This window comes from Nomascus leucogenys, chromosome 3 (genome assembly GCF_006542625.1).
Source record: "Nomascus leucogenys isolate Asia chromosome 3, Asia_NLE_v1, whole genome shotgun sequence".
Classification (NCBI taxonomy): Eukaryota; Metazoa; Chordata; class Mammalia; order Primates; family Hylobatidae; genus Nomascus; species Nomascus leucogenys.
This window is the reverse complement of record NC_044383.1, coordinates 59,519,992-59,542,988: the sequence shown is the minus strand read 5'-3', so window position 1 is coordinate 59,542,988 and position 22,997 is coordinate 59,519,992. Positions and strand designations below refer to the sequence as shown.

General features: G+C 36.8%; 1 protein-coding gene across 12 annotated transcripts in view; it reads left to right on the top strand.

Annotated features, from left to right (window-relative positions):
- Positions 1 to 22,997, top strand: part of FAM135A (family with sequence similarity 135 member A) — a 151,844-nt gene that overhangs the window by 68,481 nt on the left and 60,366 nt on the right. For 6 of the 12 annotated variants that reach the window (XM_030809393.1, XM_030809401.1, XM_030809399.1 and 3 more), the window contains 2 exons: positions 1,447 to 1,524; positions 6,602 to 6,651. In XM_030809393.1, the coding sequence (XP_030665253.1) occupies positions 1,447 to 1,524; positions 6,602 to 6,651 (128 nt within the window). The remainder of the gene's footprint in view (positions 1 to 1,446; positions 1,525 to 6,601; positions 6,652 to 22,997) is intronic. The other 6 variants (XM_030809400.1, XM_030809395.1, XM_030809402.1 and 3 more) reach the window with 1 other exon arrangement.

The following is a 22,997-nucleotide window of genomic DNA, read 5'->3' as shown; positions in this document are numbered from 1 at the left end:
TCAGGAAGCAGTGCTTGCTTGCCTGCCGCTCACCTCCTGCTGTGCAGCCCAGTTCCTAACAGGCCACAGACAAGTACCAGTCCACAGCCTGGGTGTTGGGGTTAGACAGTGTTAGCAATTATTGTTAATTTATCAGTCTAGCTTCAGCATGATCATGTATTCATGAGATTTTCAACTTTCTCTTTGGTGAGGATGGCTTTTATGTCGTGTATATTACTTTGGGCTTATAGATGTAATATAGAAAGTATCATAATAAAAGTGCCCTTATATTTAATTTCAGAAGTTAATTACAAAATGAATGTCGACTTTATTCCAAATTATTTGCTTAAAATATTTTATCAGAAAATAAAATTCTAAAGCAAACCCAGACTTCAGTTTTAAATAAGTATATGATAGAAATAAAATTACTAGTACCTTACACATAGATTTACTTAAAATATATTTCTCGAATGAATGAATGAAATAGCACAATACAGTTTTCATTGTTACTTGAAAAAGTATAGGCATCAACATAAAGCTTAACAGTTTCCTAGGGATTTTTAAAATCAAGATTCATCTTCAATAAATATTGGTAATATATTGCGGTGTTCTTAAACTTTACGGTTTTTATTTTCCTTTCTCTTTATTGTGAATTTTAGTTTATTCTTGAATGCATCTTGTAAGAAAACATCTAAAAATACTATTAACTATTAAAAATAAAAGTATTTGTTACATATTCTAAACTATCAATGTCTTTTATTTTTATTCTAGCAAAATAAAATTGTGAACACTAATATATTTCTATAATGGACTATTGACCAAACACCACTATATTCACCAGTTTTAATAAATGGATACAGAGTAGTTCTTGATTAAAGAATATTTCCTTCTATTACTTACCACTTTCATTGAGTTTTCAAATAAGCATATATTTAAACTTCTTAAACTTGACTATGCTTTGAAAACTTTTCTAAAACATGTTCCTTCTTTTAAAATAACGCCCTGAGTTCCTTTCTGCTTTTTTGCCTTTCTCTTTTCTCCTAGATGAATGATGTACATTTTCTGATGACATATAATTAAACATTGGTTTGGTGCAAGGAGCTGTTACTGAACATGAGAGTCAGGAGTTCTGGAATTAGGTTTGGGCAAGTCATATAGCCTATCTGAACCCCAGTATCTACACTTGTAACAGCAGGGAGTTAACTGAGATCCCTGCCAACCTAAAATTCTGAGTCTAATTAATTAAAACATATTGGATTATGAAATGTTGAGTGGCACATACATTTAAATTAAAAAACCAAAGAAATATATACTTGAATGTACATCATTTGTAATTTTGATAAGCTAACTAACTAACTGCACTATCAGATCAACACTAAGTCTATTATTAACAAGATGGAAAATTCTAGTAAGTTTTGTTGTGAAAGGAGTATAGTAACTAGTGCTGTGTGCAATCCTTATGACTAGCCAAGGCCAACATGCAGCTCCTATATGAGCGTCTTCTCAGAAGAAAACAGCTACGAACACAGAAAGACAACCATCTAGGTACGTTTACAAATAGCTTAAGTAAATGATCCCTTTTAATTAATTAGTATGAAATTTTGCTTTAAATTAGCATCAGATTTCATAAATAGATATTTAATAATATAGTATGTTTCCACCATTCTGAAGAACTTACCTTTAAAATCAGTTTGGTTTGTAGATAAATTTTGGTTAATTTCCTAATTAATTTGTAATATTGAAGTTTTTACTTAAATCTGGAAACGGTAAATACAAAACTCTCTGGCTTTTTTCATGTTTCTGTGAAGAGCACTTTTTCAAAACCACGATTATTACTACAATTTGTTGGTTTAATGACATCGCCTTAAATTTGCTCAGTTATTTTATCTTTGGCTAGGCCTAGTGATAATGAAATGTGATTTTAAAACTAAACCAGGCCAGGTGCGGTGACTCACGCCTGTAATCCCAGCACTTTGGGAGGCCAAGGTGGGCAGATCACCTGAGGTCAGAAGTTGGAGACTAGCCTGACCAACATAATGAAACCCTGTCTCTACTAAAAATACAAAATTAGCCGGGTGTGGTGGCGCATATCTGTAATCCCAGCTACTCGGAGGCTGAGGCACAATTGCTTAAACCTGGGCAGTGGAGATTGCAGTGAGCCGAGATTGCGCCATTGCACTCCAGCCTAGGCAACAAAAGCAAAACTCTGCCTCAAAAAAAACTAAACCTAGTTTTCTGCACTGCAGAAATAGAGAAGAGATGGGAGGCTGAGGCAGGAGAATTGCTTGAACCTGGAAGGCGAAGGTTGCAGTGAGCCAAGATCGTGCCACTGCACTCCAGCCTGGGCAACAGAATCAGACTCCCATCTCAAAAAAAAAAAAAGCTTTAAAAAAAGAAATAGAGAAGAGAAATATCCTATCAGGATCTGGGTTGTATTGTTTGTTTGTTTGTTTTAGTCAATTTACATTTATTTTTTGTCATTCTACATTTAAAAAGCAAAATAACATCAAATCACCACTCTCTGGATATGTTATACATGGTAAAGGAAATGTTCTGATCTCATTATTTTATTATACATTTTCATATATATGTTAGACTTTTCTTGAATAGCAATAGTTTGTTATCTATAAGTATATTAAAAGTTTTCACTTTGCATTCAATAAACCATCACAATTTTTTTAAAAATTATGAAAAGCTGTAGGAATCAAAAAGTGGAATAAAATATTTATTTTCCCAATTTTCAGAGATATGAAATGAAGGAAGTTAAAAAGCCAAAATCTATCTCAACATTTCTCAGGTGAAAACTAACTCAGAAATATTTGAGTTATGTTAATTTTCACTAAGACTGTTAAGAGAAACTAATTTTCTTGTCAGGAAGGAAAAAGAAGAGTTGAAAATTTATTGTCATTCTTTCTGGAACATAGTATTATATTCTCATATAAAGTTACTGTAAAATTAAAGAATTCATAGTATGAAACTGTGGCCGTTTATGACATTTTAGCATTTTTTTAGCAATTAAAATATACTTCTAATTGAAACTATTTTGTTGCCAGCCTATCAGTTTACATGTGAGCATTCTAAATAATTTTACAGAATGCAGTTTAATGTAATAAGATCTATTTTTAAAAAATGGGCCAGATCTTGGTTGAGTAGAAAAATACTTAATTTTCAAAACTAAAACATAGTGAAGTTAGTTAACACTTTTGTTGAGATATCTTTTATCCTTAAACCTAACATTGTATTGCCATTGTCTGAGCTGTGTTACAAATATTTGTTGAATGAATGGATAGATTTAGAAAAAAATATTAGATACATGTACCCTTTGACCTAGCATCCCCACTTCTGTTCACCTGTATCATAGAAATAACATACTAGCTAGTATGTAAAGATACAGCTACAAGCATGTTTATTGCAGTATTGTTCTTAGTGGCAAAACAGTATGAACAAAGATCAATGCCCATTATTTGGGCAAAGAGTGGAATACAGAATATATCATGATGCACCCACATCAAGGAATACTGTGTAGTCATCTTAAAAAATGCTTTAGTGCCAGGTACCAGAATACTGTGGGGTAATCTGAGAGAAAAAAAAGCAAGATGCAAAAAAATGTGCAAAGTGCAATCCTATTTTTATAAAACAGTGACTCCAAAACTCATATGTGTGTATGTATATTATATTTGAAAAATATGGAAGGATATGCTCTAGACTGTAACCTTGGATTAGTAATAGGAGCCAAGCCCCCCCCAAAAATATGATAATCATCACATTTATACATTTCTATAAAATTGTATAAATGGATATACAGTATACCCTTGAATAACACCAGAATTGGGGCACTGACCCCTGTACAGTTAAAAATATACCTGTAACTTTTGACTCCTCTGGTACTTACCAACTAATGGCCTACTATTGACTGAAAGCCTTACAGATAACATGAACAGTTGATTAATACATAAAAAGACCAGTATCTACATGTTTTTATGCAATCATGACATAGTCATCTTTCTTAATTTTTTCAATATTTCTAGACTACGTAGTTTGCAAGTTTCATATTCTTTCCAAAATATTTATTGAAAAATACTTGTGTATAAATGCACCTGTGTAGATCAAACCTGTGTTGCTCACGGGTCTGTTATATATGACACTTTAAAAAGAAAAAATAATTAAAATAGGATTTTAAACTCCCTTAAAAATCTAAGTGATTTTGAAATTATTTTCAGTACTAAGATTTTAAAGTTAAATTATGCTTTTAAACATTCTTTAAGATATTGTTTGCGGCCGGGCGCGGTGGCTCACACCTGTAATCCCAGCACTTTGGGAGGCCGAGACGGGTGGATCACAAGGTCAGGAGATTGAGACCATCTCTTGGCTAACACGGTGAAACCCCATTTCTACTAAAAATACAAAAAATTAGCCGGGCATGTTGGCGGGCGCCTGTAGTCCCAGCTACTCGGAAGGCTGAGGCGGGAGAATGGCATGAACCCAGGAGGCGGAGCTTGCAGTGAGCTGAGATCGCGCCACTGCACTCCAACCTGGGGGACACAGCAAGACTCCGTCCCAAAAAAAAAAAAAAGATATTGTTTGCACTGAAGTAGCTCTCAGTAGCTATAATGCAAACATACCCATTTATGCAGTTAGGTTCTTCTGTGTAAACATTAGAAAAATGTGTCACAACTCTCAAAAGCTGATTTTCAAATTTTTAAAAATCAGAGATAGAATATGTAATTTCTAAGACTAATTTTACTGATTTTTTTCTATCACAGGAAAAGATCATGAGTAATGTGAAAACAGATGTTGGCCTATAGGAGTGGTGGCTTTAATGCAGAGTCTGTTGCTGGTTTTTTAGTTTTGGAAAACCCAATATTAGAAGCCACTGGTTTATCTGACAGTGAAATGATTTGTGAAATCATTGCAAATTTCTTTAGTTACCAACAAGTTGGCCAAATTAGTGATCTATTTTTTGGTATATATCAATATCTAAATAAAATTTTACTTGTATATTTTGTGAGTTATGAAATGTATCTGTTCCACTGATTTTTAGTTAACAACAGAGTATTTGTTGTTTATGTTACTGGGAGGGGTACAGTGTCCTTGATTCTTGTTGAAGGAAGAATTCAGCCAAGAGACACGCAGCAAGGGTTAAGTAGCAGAATTTATTTAAAGAGACAGTAGCATACTCTGAAAGATAAAGCAGAGCAAGCTTCTGGAGAGAGTGAGCCAGCAGCAGTCAGTGCTGGGGGACTGTATGAAGAATACATGATTATTCATGAAAGGGCATGAGGAGGTGTCACTTGCAATCATGTTTTAGGTGATCCCCTTGGGCATACATGCTCTGTAGTTGTACATGCTAGTACACATGTTGCTTGTCTCGTTAGCATTTAAAATCTCCACCTACGGGTGTGTTTTTTACTATTATAATGAGCAAAAGACCACTCTAGGGTGAGTTATTGGAGGAGTGCACATGCTTCAGGGTCGCGGGAGCCCAACCACAAGGCCAGGTATAGCCAATATAGCCACTGTCCTTTTTGCTGTCAGTGGGCAGCATCTCCAGGACTTCTTTGCCCGGAGGCTCCCTTGCCTGCTCACATCTGGCCGTCTCCCCACTCTAACAATTATACTGTGGTTGTGTTTGTACCATATTATTTTGATTGCTTTTTTAAACAAATTTAAATATTTATCATTTTTATCATGTAGTAAACATTCAGTCTGTCTTACAAATTAGTCAGCTGATGAGTGAATTCAGGGATGTTACAGAATGTGTTCTTGCCTTTGTGTGAGAAAGATCAATTAAACTCTTTCACAACAAGATTATGGAAATTTTGTATGATTGTAACTATGCTGTTACAGTTCTTTTAAAAGACCTGTTTGATTTCTACTTAAAAATTAAGTGTATGTAAAGATATTTCAGACCTTAGTGTAATTCTTCCCTGCCAAAAATAAATAATTTATAAATCTTTATATTTTGTTAGTTTCTGTTTTTCCTGGTAAATATTACCATTTTAATTGTAAATTTGTGCACCTCTTTATAGATGATTATAGCATACATTAAGTAAATCAGAACTGTATGGCAAATATCTGCCTCAGTTTAAGAATATTTTATAGAAAAACAAATGTATTAGGAACTAACATTCTATTAAAGGATCTTGACATTCATTTTTATTAAATAGCCTACACCCCAGGTATGTTTTAAATGTTTCCGTTATAAAAATTAATTTTACTTGAGCATTTTAGGAATAGCTTTTGTAAAACACAAGAAAGCAAGGCATATGTACATATAACACAAAATAATAAACTGTACTGGAAATTATATGAAATACAGTAAAATCTAATTATATGGTTGGTCTTTTCTGTGACAGTTGTGCAAGTTACTTTATGTATATAGTTAATATTTCCTTGACAGTGTTAACTCTTGTGAAAACTAAAAAATGATATTTATCAGAATGTAGAATTTAATAATCACATTACCTATGTAATTAATATGTTTATGAAAATGTTACCTTGAAATTTAATTCATTGAATACAGTCCAGATCATTCTTAATTTTCAGTTTTTTATGGGAATTTTATGTATATAAATTAAATATCTAACATTGGAATATTTCCTCTACTCTTTACTCCTTCCAGAGGAAATGGATGTAGAAGCTCGACTTACTGAACTATGTGAAGAAGTTAAGGTACTTGGATTTTTTATATTCACATTATCAAGTTATTTGAGTGGTTTCTGTTTCCTATTCTAAATATTTTGTCTATGAAAACTTAAAAGTATTTATAGTTCCTAAAATGCAAAGATAAAATGGTTGATCATGGTAGAACCACAACTTTGTTGGTCAAAATTCATTTGGCTTCAGCATGAAGTTAACTTACCTTTTAAAAAGTATATTATTCTTCATATAAATGAAATAGCAAAGAAAATTAACTGATGAAACTGTACATTTTCTTCTGTTCACTCAATTTCTGGACACATTTTTAAAACATCACTTAAATTTGTAAAATGATACTGTTTAAAAATGAAAATTTGTTTTATTTCAGTAGATCAATTTGCTTCTCAGATCATTTTTTCAGTTCACTCTTGCAATTATATTGGATATATTTGCCTTTCTTTTTCTGAGAAACTAAATGCTTTAACTATTTAAATGCATGTTTCACTATGCATTCACTCTTGGTCAGCTACATTAACGGAAGAAATCAGAGGTGTGAATCAAACAAAAATATGTATTTGGTTTGGATATACTTTTGGATATAAATTTGAATGAGGACTAGACCTATTCAAAAAGGTATTCTCCTTAGAAAATTATACATATGCAGGATACATCAGTTTTGTATACTGTCCTAGAGGTTTTCTCTGCAGTTCAAGTAAGATATTTTCTTTAAAAAAGTCACTAATGTTCTTATAATTGCTCAAAAGAACATTAAATATTTAAAAATAATCTTAAGATGTGTGCAGTTAATATGAAATCATCTGCAGTGTTTCACTGAGCTATTAAAGAAAATTTGGATAAATATACATACGATACTCCTGTAGATAAACACTAAAAGATACCAATTTTACTCCAGTCAATCATTTTAATGAGTCCAAACCAAAATCCCACTGGAAATTTAAGCTTGTTTTTAAAATCATTTCAAGAAATGTAAAGATGGCTAAGAAAAACTTTTTTTAAAAATAATGTAATTTTAAAATAATACAAATGTAGAAAGACTCGCTCAACTGGATACTAAAATATATGTAAAATAATAATAATGAAAGGAAATAAGGTAGGATTTCTCTAAAAGAATAAAAAGTCAGTGGAATTAAACAGCCCTAAAATAGTCACTATTATGTTTAATAACTAAGTATATGATAAAATATCAGTAACATCAGGGTCTATAAATATTGTGGTAAAGTTAACGTCATGCCATGCTATAGCAGCAGTTCTAAGTGGACTGAAGACTTAAGGGTCCAGAGAAATTAGGAAGAAAAAAATTACATATATATATATATAAATATAAACAATCTGATCTTGGGATATGAAATCACTCCCTCAGACAATTTTCAAAAAGATAAGTTTTTTAAAGACCAATAAAAACCTAAGGGACAAAATAAGACATTGATGATTTGAAATTTCTTTGTAACAAAATATACTATAAATTTGAAAGCAAAGTATAGACTGGAAGAGAATATTTGCAATATTTAAAACAGGCTAATGGTCAGTGCTCATTATATATATAACATGCTCTCACGTATCAATTTTAAAACAACACCCTTGTAAAAAAAAAAAAAAAAGGATACAATGAGGCAGTGTACAAATAACAAATTCTTAGCAGAATAATTTAGCTCCTGAAATGATACTCATTCTTACTGGAAACCAGGGGAATGCAGATTCTAATAGGTTATTTTTTTGCCTATGAAATTTGCAAGAATGAAAGTGACTACTGATCTTCGTTCTTTGTAAGAGTGTAGTGAAACTAGCATCTGCATACCCTGTTGGTGATGGTATAAATTGGCACAGTATTTTTTAACATTAGTGCATCAATGTATTTTTAAAACACTTACATATTGCACAGTTATCAAATCTGCACAGCAGTTTTTATTTGATAATCTGTTCTACAAAAATACTCATAAATGTGCACAAATATAAGGAATTACATCGTTAATTATTATCAATTCCCATGTAGCCATTTAAAAGCATTAGGTGGATCTCTATGAAATTGTCATGAATTATTTAATTCAGAAAATATTTATTAATCCATGATGCTAGGTACTGTTTGCATGCTGAAAACTCTTCAAGATATATTAATTGAAAAAAATAAACATGAATAATATGATTTCATATAGTATGTTAAAACTAAAAAGCTGTTTGTGTATTTTATTGTGTTTATGTGATTACATATGAAATATTTGAAAGGATCTGTATATTCCAAGCTTTTAACAGTAATACAGAAAAAAAGTGGCATGGAGAATAAGGTTTGTAAGGGGGAATTTTCTTTATATGCATCTATATTAAATGTTTAAAAATAACACATATGTATCCATGTATTGCTAATAAATTTTTTAGATATACATATTTAAATTTCAGTATGTAAATGGATGTCATAAACTTTAACATCAACAACCTATAACTTGTGCTTCTTGAGACGTGGTGAGATACAAATTCTCATACCTTGTATATCTTTTTCAGGGATTAGTTTGGCAGTATGTATCCACGGCCAGAAAAATATCTCTTCTTAGTGTATACCAGAAGCTAAACAGAGGTTCATGTGAAGATCCATAATATTGTAAAAATGTTTAATAAATGCCCAATGGTAGAATAGTTAAACAAATTATGGGATACTTGTAATCTAAGTTATACAGCCTTAAAAATGATGTTTTTGGCTGGGTGCGGTGGCTCACGCCTGTAATCCCGGCACTTTGGGAAGCTGAGGCAGGTGGATCACCTGAGGGCAAGAGTTGGAGACCAGTCTGGCCAACGTGGCGAAACCACATCTCTACTAAAAATACAAAAATTAGCCGGGCGTGGTGGCGGGCACCTGTAATCCCAGCTACTTGGGAGGCTGAGGCAGGGAGAATCGCTTGAACCCAGGAGGCAGAGGTTGCAGTGAGCCAAGGTCACGCCATTGCACTCCAGCCTGGGCGACAGAGTGAGACTCTGTCTCAAAAAAAAAAAAAAAAAAAGATGTTTTAAGCAAGTGTTTGATGAAGTAGGAAAATGTTCATACTGTATTATATTCAGTGAAAATTGTATGAAACTGTATATTATTTTAGCTTTTGCTTTATGTATATAATTGAAAAAAACTTGAAGCCGGTACACTGAAATGAACTTTTTTCATCTTTTTTTGTTTTCCCACATTTTCTAAGTAAAGCAGCATTTTGCAATCAAACAAGATCAGTGAATGTTGTGGGAAAATATATATATAAGATAATGTGATTTGAAAAAAACACAAATATAGCCAGACACAGTGGCACACACCTGTAGTCCCAGCTACTCAGGAAACTGAGGTGGGAGTACTGCCTGAGTCCAGGAGTTGAGACTGTATTCATACCTTTGAGTAGCCACTGCACTCCAGCCTGGGCCATGTAATGAGACCTTGTCTCAAGTTTAAAAAAAGAAAAGAAAAATACACAAATGTAAAATCTTATTCCTACATTTATATATATAAGAGATCTTGCCAAACTTAATTCTATTATTATTTATTTTGGTATTTATTACAAGAGATTTGTGAAAACCAGAGAAATAGTTTATCTGTGCTTCAAGGATGCTTTTCCAACGATGAGAGTACTAAAGTTTTCTCTTTCAGAACTGCGGTATCATGATCCCTAGGGAATAAAATTAATAAGTACTAGGTATCTAGATAACCTTGCTCTCAGGAAGAATAAAAAGAGAGTTGCATACTTTATTTATTTATTTATTAGTCTGGGTTAAAGGCCAGAGAATTGTTTCTACTTTTGTATAGACTATGCTAAGTAAAGTGTTTCATGTCTTATACAATGCTATTTAATTACTCTCAAATACTTATCCAACTCTTCTTTTTCTAAACTCCATTAAAACCCTCCTTGGGGACAATAATAATGCAAGTTTCAGCTTATGTCAGCTTATATTTTAAAGTCCATATTCTTAAAAGAGACATGAAAAACTTGTTAGCTTCATTTCTGCTACATATATAAAACCATCTCTTGGGAAAAAAACACAGCAGGAAATTCATCATATGTTGATGAATCTTTATTCATTATATCGTGACTGTTAGCTTCCATTCCGGCTTCTGGTATTTATAAACCTTTTCCATAAATTATGGGAGCTCTTTTTCATAAAAATGTAAATATTTTCCATAAATTCTGTAAACATGTAAATGTTTTTTATGAATTCTGGAAGGTTTTTTTCTTATCTGAAGAGTGTAACTTCTCATTCACTCATTTATTCACTCAGTAACTATTAATTGAATTACTACTGTGAACCAGTAACTAGAGTCACAAAAGTGAATAGGACATGATCATAATTCCTCCCCTTCTTAATAATTTTGTTTAATTTTTGTTTAGCATCTTCTCTGAGTTAGGCAAGGTAAATGAAAGTGTGATTCGAGTTGGGGAGGAAAAGCCTGCTGAATTGCAGTATTTAAAAAGAAATAAAAATAAACTGAGAGTAGCAGTATCACATGTGCTAAGCAGCCTTTGAGGATACACACACACACAGAGAAATATATTTTATTTTATTTTTTATTTTTATTATACTTTAAGTTATGGGATACATGTTCAGAACGTGCAGGTTTGTTACATAGGTATACACGTGCCATGGTGGTTTGCTGCACCCACCAACCCGTCGTCTACATTAGGTATTTTTCGTAATGCTATCCTTCCCCTAGCCCCTCACCCCCCAACAGGCCCTGGTGTGTGATGTTCCCCGTCCTGTGTCCGTGTGTTCTCATTGTTCAGCTCCCACTTATGAGTGAGAACATGCGGTGTTTGGTTTTCTGTTCCTTTGTTAGTTTGCCGAGAATGATGGTTTCCAGCTTCATCCATGTCCCTGCAAAGGACATGAACTTGTCCTTTTTTATGGCTGCATAGTATTCCATGGTGTATATGTGCCACATTTTCTTTACCCAGTCTATTGTTGATGGGCATTTGGGTTAGTTCCAAGTCTTTGCTGTTGTGAATAGTGCTGCAATAAACATACGTGTGCATGTATCTTTATAGTAGCATGATTTATAATCCTTTGGGTATAAACCCAGTAATGGAATTGCTGGGTCAAGTGATATTTCTGGTTCTAGATCCTTGAGGAATTACCACACTGTCTTCCACAATGGTTGAACTAATTTACACTCCCACCAGTAGTGTAAAAGTGTTTCTATTTCTACACATCCTCTCCAGCATTGGTTGTTTCCTGACTCTTTAATGATTGCCATTCTAACTGGCGTGAGATGGTATCTCATTGTGGGTTTGATTTACATTTCTCTAGTGACCAGTGATGATAAGCTTTTTTTCATATGTTTGTTGGCCACATAAATGTCTTCTTTTGAGACGTGTCTGTTCATATCCTTTGTCCACTTTTCAATAGGGTTGTTTTTTTCTGGTAAATTTGTTTAAGTTCCTTGTAGATTCTGGATATTAGCCCTCTGTCAGATGGATAGATTGCAAAAATTTTCTCCCATTCTGTAGGTTGCCTGTTCACTCTGATGAGAGTTTCTTCTGCTGTGCAGAAGCTCTTTAGTTTAATTAGATCCCATTTGTCAATTTTGGCTTTTGTTCCCATTGCTTTTGGTGTTTTAGTCATGAAGTCTTTGCCCATCATGCCTATGTCCTGAATGGCATTGCCTAGATTTTCTTGTAGTTTTTATGGTTTTAGTTCTTATATTTAAGTCTTTAATCCATCCTGAGTTAATTTTGTATAAGGTGTAAGGAAGGGGTCCAGTTTCAGTTTTCTGCATATGGCTAGCCAGTTTTCCCAGTACTAAATTTATTAAATAGGGAATCCTTTCCCCATTGCTTTTTTTTTTTTTTTTTTGGTCAGATTTGTCAAAGATCAGATGGTTGTAGATGTGTGGTGATATTTCTGAGGCCTCTGTTCTGTTCCATTGGTCTATGTATCTGTTTTGGTACCAGTACCATGCTGTTTTGGTTACTGTAGCCTTGTAGTGTAGTTTGAAGTCTGGTAGCGTTATGCCTCCAGCTTTGTTCTTTTTGCTTAGGATTGTCTTGGCTATACAGGCTCTTTTTTGGTTCCATATGAAATTTAAAGTAGTTTTTTCTAATTCTGTGAAGAAAGTCAATAGTATCTTGATGGGGATAGCATTGAATCTATAAATTACTTTGGGCAGTATAGATAGAATATTGATTCTTCCTATCCATGAGCATGGAATGTTTTTCCATTTGTCTGTGTCCTCTCTTATTTCCTTGGGCAGTGGTTTGTATTTCTCCTTGAAGAAGTCCTTCACATCCCTTGCAAGTTGGATTCCTAGGTTTTTTATTCTCTTCTTAGCAATTGTGAATGGGAATTCACTCATGATTTGGCGCTCTGTCTATTATTGATGTATAGGAATGCTTGTGATATTTGCACATTGATTTTGTATCCTGAGAGTTGCTGAAGTTGCTTATCAGCTTAAGGAGATTTTGGGCTGAGATGATGGGGTTTTCTAAATAGACGATCATGTCTTTGACTTGATTTGACTTCCTCTCTTCCTATTTGTTTTTTTTGTTTGTTTTTTTTGTTTTTATTATACTTTAGGTTTTAGGGTACATGTGCACAATGTGCAGGTTTGTTACATATGTATCCATGTGCCATGTTGATTTCCTGCACCCATTAACTCGTCATTTAGCATTAGGTATATCTCCTAATGCTGTCCCTCCCCACTCCCCCCACCCCACAACAGTCCCTGGAATGTGATGTTCCCCTTCCTGTGTCCATGAGTTCTCATTGTTCAATTCCCACCTATGAGTGAGAACATGCGGTGTTTGGTTTTTTGTCCTTGCGATAGTTTACTGAGAATGATGTTTTCCAGTTTCATCCATGTCCCTACAAAGGACACAAACTAATCATTTTTTATGGCTGCATAGTATTCCATGGTGTATATGTGCCACATTTTCTTAATCCAGTCTATCGTTGTTGGACATTTGGGTTGGTTCCAACTCTTTGCTATTGTGAATAGTGCCGCAGTAAACATACGTGTGCACGTGTCTTTATAGCAGCATGATTTATAGTCCTTTGGGTATATACCCAGTAATGGGATGGCTGGGTCAAATGGTATTTCTAGTTCTAGATCCCTGAGGAATCGCCACACTGACTTCCACAATGGTTGAGCTAGTTTACAGTCCCACCAACAGTGTAAAAGTGTTCCTATTTCTCCACATCCTCTCCAGCACCTGTTGTTTCCTGTTTTTTTAATGATGGCCATTCTAACTGGTGTGAGATGATATCTCACTGTGGTTTTGATTTGCATTTCTCTGATGGCCAGTGATGATGAGGATTTCTTCATGTGTTTTTTGGCTGCATAAATGTCTTCTTTTGAGAAGTGTCTGTTCATGTCCTTTGCCCACCTTTTGATGGTGTTGTTTGTTTTTTTCTTGTAAATTTGTTTGAGTTCATTGTAGATTCTGGATATTAGCCCTTTGTCAGATGAGTAGGTTGCAAAAATTTTCTCCCATTCTGTAGGTTGCCTGTTCACTCTGACGGTAGTTTCTTTTGCTGTGCAGAAGCTCTTTAGTTTAATTAGATCCCATTTGTCAATTTTGGCTTTTGTTGCCATTGCTTTTGGTGTTTTAGACATGAAGTCCTTGCCCATGCCTATGTCCTGAATGGTATTGCCTAGGTTTTCTTGTAGGATTTTAATGGTTTTAGGTCTAACATTTAAGTCTTTAATCCATCTTGAACTAATTTTTGTATAAGGTGTAAGGAAGGGATCCAGTTTCAGCTTTCTACATATGGCTAGCCAGTTTTCCCAGCACCATTTATTAAATAGGGAATCCTTTCCCCATTTCTTGTTTTTGTCAGGTTTGTCAAAGATCAGACAGTTGTAGATATGTGGCATCATTTCTGAGGGCTCTGTTCTGTTCCATTGATCTATATCTCTGTTGTGGTACCAGTACCATGCTGTTTTGGTTACTGTAGCCTTGTAGTATAGTTTGAAGTCAGGTAAGGTGATGCCTCCAGCTTTGTTCTTTTGGCTTAGGATTGACTTGGCGATGCGGGCTCTTTTTTGGTTCCATATGAACTTTAAAGTAGTTTTTTCCAATTCTGTGAAGAAAGTCATTGGTAGCTTGATGGGGATGGCATTGAATCTATAAATTACTTTGGGCAGTATGGCCATTTTCACGATATTGATTCTTCCAACCCATGAGCATGGAATGTTCTTCCATTTGTTTGTATCCTCTTTTATTTCATTGAGCAGTGGTTTGTAGTTCTCCTTGAAGAGGTCCTTCACATCCCTTGTAAGTTGGATTCCTAGGTATTTTATTCTCTTTGAAGCAACTGTGAATGGGAGTTCACTCATGATTTGGCTCTCTGTTTGTCTGTGATTGGTGTACAAGAATGCTTGTGATTTTTGTACATTGATTTTGTATCCTGAGACTTTGCTGAAGTTGCTAATCAGCTTAAGGAGATTTTGGGCTGAGACAATGGGGTTTTCTAGATATACAATCATGTCATCTGCAAACAGGGACAGTTTGACTTCCTCTTTTCCTAATTGAATACCCTTTATTTCCTTCTCCTGCCTGATTGCTCTGGCCAGAACTTCCAGCACTATGTTGAATAGGAGTGGTGAGAGAGGGCATCCCTGTCTTGTGCCAGTTTTCAGAGGGAATGCTTCCAGTTTTTGCCCATTCAGTATGATATTGGCTGTGGGTTTGTCGTATATAGCTCTTATTATTTTGAGATACGTCCCATCAATACCTAATTTATTGAGAGTTTTTAGCATGAAGGGTTGTTGAATTTTATCAAAGGCCTTTTCTGCATCTGTTGAGATAATCATGTGGTTTTTGTCTTTGGTTCTGTTTGTATGCTGGATTACATTTATTGATTTGCGTATGTTGAACCAGCCTTGCATCCCAGGGATGAAGCCCACTTGATCGTGGTGTATAAGCTTTTTGATGTGCTGCTGGATTCGGTTTGCCAGTATTTTATTGAGGATTTTTGCATCAATGTTCATCAAGGATATTGGTCTAAAATTCTCTTTTTTGGTTGTGTCTCTGCCTGGCTTTGGTATCAGGACGATACTGGCTTCATAAAATGTGTTAGGGAGGATTCCCTCTTTTTCTATCGATTGGAATAGTTTCAGAAGGAATGGTACCAGTTCCTCCTTGTACCTCTGGTAGAATTCAGCTGTGAATCCATCAGGTCCTGGACTCTTTTTGGTTGGTAAGCTATTGATTATTGCCACAATTTCAGAACCTGTTATTGGTCTATTCAGAGATTCGACTTCTTCCTGATTTAGTCTTGGGAGGGTGTATTTGTCGAGGAATTTATCCATCTCTTCTAGATTTTCTAGTTTATTTGCATAGAGGTGTTTGTAGTATTCTCTGATGGTAGATTGTATTTCTGTGGGATCGGTGGTGATATCCCCTTTTTCATTTTTTATTGCATCTATTCGATTCTTCTCTCTTTTCTTCTTTATTAGTCTTGCTAGCGGTCTATCAGTTTTGTTGATCTTCTCAAAAAACCAGCTCCTGGATTCATTAATTTTTTGAAGGGTTTTTTGTGTCTCTATTTCCTTCAGTTCTGGTCTGATTTTAGTTATTTCTAGCCTTCTACTAGCTTTTGAATGTGTTTGCTCTTGCTTTTCTAGTTCTTTTAATTGTGATGTTAGGGTGTCAATTTTGGATCTTTCCTGCTTTCTCTTGTGGGCATTTAGTGCTATAAATTTCCCTCTACACACTGCTTTGAATGTGTCCCAGAGATTCTGGTATGTTGTGTCTTTGTTCTCGTTGGTTTCAAAGAACATCTTTATTTCTGCCTTCATTTCATTATGTACCCAATAGTCATTCAGGAGCAGGTTGTTCAGTTTCCATGTAGTTGAGCGGTTTTGAGTGAGTTTTTTAATCCTGAGTTCTAGTTTGATTGCACTGTGTTCTGACAGACAGTTTGTTATAATTTCTGTTCTTTTACATTTGCTGAGGAGAGCTTTACTTCCAACTATGTGGTCAATTTTGGAATAGGTGTGGTGTGGTGCTGAAAAAAATGTATATTCTGTTGATTCGTGGTGGAGAGTTCTGTAGATGTCTATTAGGTCCACTTTGTTTAGAGCTGAGTTCAATTCCTGGATATCCTTGTTAACTTTCTGTCTCGATGATCTGTCTAATGTTGACAGTGGGGTGTTAAAACCTCCCATTAGGCGCGGTGGCTCACGCTTGTAATCCCAGCACTTTGGGAGGCCGAGGCGGGCGGATCACGAGGTCAGGAGATCGAGACCACAGTGAAACCCCGTCTCTACTAAAAATACAAAAAATTAGCCGGACGTGGTGGCGGGCGCCTGTAGTCCCAGCTACTCGGAGAGGCTGAGGCAGGAGAATGGCGTGAACCCGGGAGGCGGAGCTTGCAGTGAGCCGAGATCGCGCCACTGCACTCCAGCCTGGGTGACAGAGCAAGACTCCGTCTCAAAAAAAAAAAAAAAAAAAAAAACCTCCCATTATTATTGTGTGGGAGTTTAAGTCCCTTTGTAGGTCACTGAGGACTTGCTTTATGAATCTGGGTGCTCCTGTGTTGGGTGCATATATATTTAGGATCGTTAGCTCTTCTTGTTGAATTGATCCCTTTACCATTATGTAATGGCCTTCTTTGTCTCTTTTGATCTTTGTTGGTTTAAAGTCTATTTTATCAGAGACTAGGATTGCAACCCCTGCCTTTTTTTGTTTTCCATTTGCTTGATAGATCTTCCTCCATCCCTTTATTTTGAGTCTATGTGTGTCTCTGCACGTGAGATGGGTTTCCTGAATACAGCACACTGATGGGTCCTGACTCCTTATCCAGTTTGCCAGTCTGTGTCTTTTAATTGGACCATTTAGCCCATTTACATTTAACGTTAATATTGTTATGTGTGAATCTGATCCTGTCATTATGATGTTAGTTGGTTATTTTGCTCATTAGTTGATGCAGTTTCCTCCTAGCCTCGATTGTCTTTACAATTTGGCATGTTTTTGCAGTGGCTGGTACCGGTTGTTCCTTTTCATGTTTAGTGCTTCCTTCAGGAGCTCTTTTAGGGCAGGCCTGGTGGTGACAAAATCACTCAGCATTTGCTTGTCTGTAAAGTATTTTATTTCTCCTTCACTTATGAAGCTTAGTTTGGCTGGATAGGAAATTCTGGGTTGAAAATTCTTTTCTTTAAGAATGTTGAATATCGGCCCCCACTCTCTTCTGGCTTGTAGAGTTTCTGCCGAGAGATCAGCTGTTAGTCTGATGGGCTTCCCTTTGTGGGTAACCCGACCTTTCTCTCTGGCTGCCCTTAACATTTTTTCTTTCATTTCAACTTTGGTGAATCTGACAATTATGTGTCTTGGAGTTGCTCTTCTCGAGGAGTATCTTTGTGGCGTTCTCTGTATTTCCTGAATCTGAATGTTGGCCTGCCTTGCTAGATTGGGGAAGTTCTCCTGGATAATATCTTGCAGAGTGTTTTCCAACTTGGTTCCATTCTCCCTGTCATTTTCAGGTACACCAATCAGAAGTAGGTTTGGTCGTTTCACGTAGTCCCAAATTTCTTGGAGGCTTTGTTCATTTATTTTTATTCTTTTTTCTCTAGACTTCCCTTCTCGCTTCATTTCATTCATTTCATCTTCCATCAGCAATACGCTCTCTTCCAGTTGATCGCATCTGCTACTGAGGCTTCTGCAATCTTCACGTAGTTCTCGAAACTTGGCTTTCAGCTCCATCATCTCCTTTAAGCCCTTCTCTCCATTGGTTATTCTAGTTATCCATTCTTCTAATTTTTTTTCAAAGTTTTTAACTTCTTTGCTATTGTTTTGAATTTCCTCCCGTAGCTCAGAGTAGTTTGATCGTCTGAAGCCTTCTTCTCTCAACTCGTCAAAGTCATCCTCCATCCAGCTTTGTTCCGTTGCTGGTGAGGAACTGCGTTCCTTTGGAGGAGGAGAGGTGCTCTGCTTTTTAGAGTTTCCAGTTTTTCTGCTCTGTTTTTTCCCCATCTTTGTGGTTTTATCTACCTTTGGTCTTTGATGATGGTGATGTACAGATGGGTTTTTGGTGTGGATGTCCTGTCTGTTTGTTAGTTTTCCTTCTACCAGACAGGACCCTCAGCTGCAGGTCTGTTGGAGTTTACTAGAGGTCCACTCCAGACCCTGTTTGGCTGGGTGTCAGCAGCGGTGGCTGCAGAACAGCGGATTTTCGTGAGACCACAAATTCAGCTGTCTGATAGTTCCTCTGGAAGTTTTGTCTCAGAGGAGTACCCGGCCAAGTGAGGTGTCAGTCTGTCCCTACTGGGGGGTGCCTCCCAGTTAGGCTGCTCAGGGGTGAGGGACCCACTTTAGGAGGCAGTCTGTCCGTTCTCAGATCTCCAGCTGCGTGCTGGGAGAACCACTACTCTCTTCAATGCTGTCAGTCCAACAGGGACATTTAAGTCTCCAGAATTTCCTGCTGAGTTTTTGTTTGTCTGTGCCCTGCCTCCAGAGGTGGAACCTACAGAGGCAGACAGGCCTCCTTGAGCTGTGGTGGGCTCCACCCAGTTCGAGCTTCCTGGCTGCTTTGTTTACCTAAGCAAGCCTGGGCAATGGCGGGCGCCCCTCCCCCAGCCTCACTGCCGCCTTGCAGCTTGATCTCAGACTGCTGTGCTAGCAATCAGCGAGACTCCGTGGGCATAGGACCCTCCGAGCCAGATGCGGGACACAATCTCCTAGTGTGCCGTTTTCCAGGCCCGTTGGGAAAGCGCAGTATGAGGGTGGGACTGACCCGATTATCCAGGTGCCGTCTGTTACCCCTTTCTTTGACTAGGAAAGGGAACTCCCTGACCCCTTGCGCTTCCCGAGTGAGGCAGTGCCTCGCCCTGCTTCGGCTCGCGCACGGTGCGCTTCACCAACTGTCCTGCACCCACTGTTTGGCACTCCCTAGTGAGAAGAAACCGGTACCTCAAGCAGAAATGCAGAAATCACCAGTCTTCTGTGTCGCCCGGGCTGGGAGCTGGAGACCGGAGCTGTTCCTATTCGGCCATCTTGGCTCCACCCTCTCTTCCTATTTGAATACCTTTTCTTTCTTTCTCTTGCCTGATTGCCCTGGCCAGTACTTCCAATACTACCTTGAATAGGAGGGGTGAGAGAGGGCATCCTTGTCTTGTGCCAGTTTTCAAAGGGAATGCTTTCAGCTTTTGCCCATTTAGTATGATATTGGCTGTGGGTTTGTCATAAATAGCTCTTATTATTTTGAGATACATTCCATCAATACCTACTTTATTGAGAGTTCTTAACATGAAGGGATGTTAAATTTTAGCAAAGGCCTTTTCTGCATCTATTGAGATAATCGTGTGGTTTATGGATTACATTTATTGATTTGCATATGTTGAACCAGCCTTGCATCCCAGGGATGAAGCCAACTTGATCGTGGTGGATAATCTTTTTGATGTGCTGCTGGATTAGGTTTGCCAGTAGTTTATTGAGGATTTTCTCATCGATGTTCATTGGAGATATTGGCCTGAAATTTTCTTTTTTTGTTATGTCTCTGCCAGGTTTTGGTATCAGGATGATGCTGGCCTCATAAAATGAGTTAGGCAGGAGTCCCTACTTTTCCATTGTTTGGAATAGTTTCAGAAGGAATGGTGCTAGCCCCTCTTTGTACCTCTGGTAGAATTCGGCTGTAAATCTGTCTGGTCCTGGGCTTTTTTTGGTTGGTAGGCTATAAATTACTGCCTCAATTTCAGACTTTGTTTTTGGCCTATTCAGGGATTCAGCATCTTCCTGGTTTACTCTTGGGAGGCTGTGTGTGTCCAGGAATTTATCCATTTCTTCCAGATTTTCTAGTTTGTTTGTGTAGAGGTGTTTATAGTATTCTCTGATGGTAGTTTGTATTTCTGTGGGGTCAGTGGTGATATCCCCTTTATCATTTTTTATTGTGTCTATTTGATTCTTCTCTCTTTTCTTCTTTATTAGTCTCGCTAGTGGTGTACCTATTTTGTTAATCTTTTCAGAAAAACCAGCTCCTGGATTCATTGATTTTCTTTAAAGGTTTTTCATGTCTCTATCTCCTTCAGTTCTGGTCTGATTTTAGTTATTTCTTGTCTTCTGCTAGCTTTTGAATTTGTTTGCTCTTGCTTCTGTAATTCTTTTAATTGTGATGTTACAGTGTCGATTTTAGATCTTTTCAGTTTTCTGATGTGGGCATTTAGTGCTGTAAATTTCCCTGTTAACACTGCTTTAGCTGTGTCCCAGAGATTCTGGTACACTGTCTCTTTGTTCTCATTGGTTTCAGAGAACTTCTTTGTTTCTGCCTTAATTTCGTTGTTTACCCAGTAGTCATTCAGGAGCAGGTTGTTCAGTTTCCACGTAGTTCTGCAGCTTTGAGTGAGTTTCTTAATCCTGAGTTCTCATTTGATTGCACTGTGGTCTGAGAGACTGTTTATTATGATTTCCATTCTTTTGCATTTGCTGAGGAGTGTTTACTTCCAATTATGTAATCGATTTTAGAATAAGTGCTGTGTGGCACTGAGAAGAATGTATATTGTGTTGATTTGGGGTGAAGAGTTCTGTAGATGTCTATTAGGTCCACTTGGTCCAGAGCTGAATTCAAGTCCTGAATATCCTTGTTAATTGCCTGTCTCGTTGATCTTTCTAACATTGACAGTGGGGTGTTAAAGACTCCTACTATTATTGTGTGGGAGTCTAAGTCTCTTTATAGGTCTCTAATAACTTGCTTTATAAATCTGGGTTCTCCTGTATTGGGTGCATATATATTTAGGATAGTTAGCTCTTCTTGTTGAATTGATCCCTTTACCATTATGTAATGCCCTTCTTTGTCTTTTTTTATGTTTGTTGGTTTACAGTCTGTTTTATCAGACTAGGATTGCATCTTCTGCTGTTTGTTTATTTGTTTGGTTGTTTTCCACTTGCTTGGTAAATATTCCTCCATCCCTTTATTTTGAGCCTATATGTGTCTTTGCACATAAGATGGGTCTCTTGAATACAGCACACCAATGGGTCTTGACTCCTTATCCAATTTGCCAGTCTGTGTTTTTAATTGGGGCATTTAGTCTATTTACATTTAAGGTTAATATTGTTATCTGTTAATTTGATCTTGTCATCATGGTACTAGCTGGTTATTTTGCCCATTAGTCGATGCTGTTTCTTCATAGTATCATTGGTCTTTATATTTTGGTGTGTTTTTACAGTGGCTGGTACCATTTTTCCTTTACATATTTATTGCTTCCTTCAGGAGCTCTTGTAAGGCAGGCCTGCTGACAAAATCCCTCAGCATTTCCTTGTCTGTAAAGGATTTTATTTCTCCTTCACTTATGAAGCTTTTTGGTTGGATATGAAATTCTGGGTTGAAAATGCTTTTCTTTCGAGAATGTTGAATATTGGCCCCCCACTCTCTTCTGGCTTATAGGGTTTCTGCAGAGAGCTCTGCTATTATTCTGCTGGGCTTCCCTTTGTAGGTAACCTGACCTTTCTCTCTGGCTGCCCTTACCATTTTTTCCTTCATTTCAACCTTGGAGAATCTGAAGATTATGTGTTCTTGGGGTTGCTCTTCCTGAGGAGTATTTTAGTGCTGTTCTCTGTATTTCCAGAGTTTGAATGTTGGCCTGTCATGCTAGGTTAGGGGAAGTTCTCCTGGATAAAATCCTGAAGTGTGTTTTCCATTTTGGTTCCATTCTCCCCATCACTTTCGGGTATACCAATCGTAGGTTTGGTCTTTTTACATAGTCCCACGTTTTTTGGAGGCTTTGTTCATTCCTTTTTCAATTTTTTTTTCTCTAATCTTATCTTCATGCCTTATTTCAGTAAGTTGATCTTCAGTCTCTGATATCCTTTCTTCAACTTCATCGATTCGGCTATTGATATTTGTGTATGCTTCATGAAGTTCTCGTGTTGTTTTTTCAACTCCATTGGGTTATTTATGTTCCTCTCTAAACTGGTTATTCTTGTTAGCAGTTCCTGTAACCTTTTATCAAGGTTCTTAGCTTCCTGGCATTGGGTTAGAACATGCTCCTTCAGCTCAGAGGAGTTTGTTATTACCCACCTCTGAAGCCTACTTCTGTCAGTTCGTCAGTCTCATTCTCCGTCCAGTTTTGCATCCTTGCTGGAGAGGAGTTGCAGTCATTTGGAGAAGAGGCATTTTGGATTTGGGAATTTTCAGCACTTTTGCACTGGTTTTTCCTCATCTTCATGGATTTATCTACCTTTAATCTTTGAGGCTGATGGCCTTTGGATGGCGCTTTTGTGTGGGGGTCCTTTATGTTGATGTTGATGTTTTTGTTTTCTGTTTGTTAGTTTTTCTTCTAACAGTAAGGCCCCTCTGCTGCAGGTCTGTTGCAGTTTATTGGAGGTCCACTCCAGGCCCTGTTTGCCTGGGTATCACCAGCGGAGGCTGCACAACAGCAAAGATTGCTGCCTGCTCCTTCCTCTGGAAGCGTC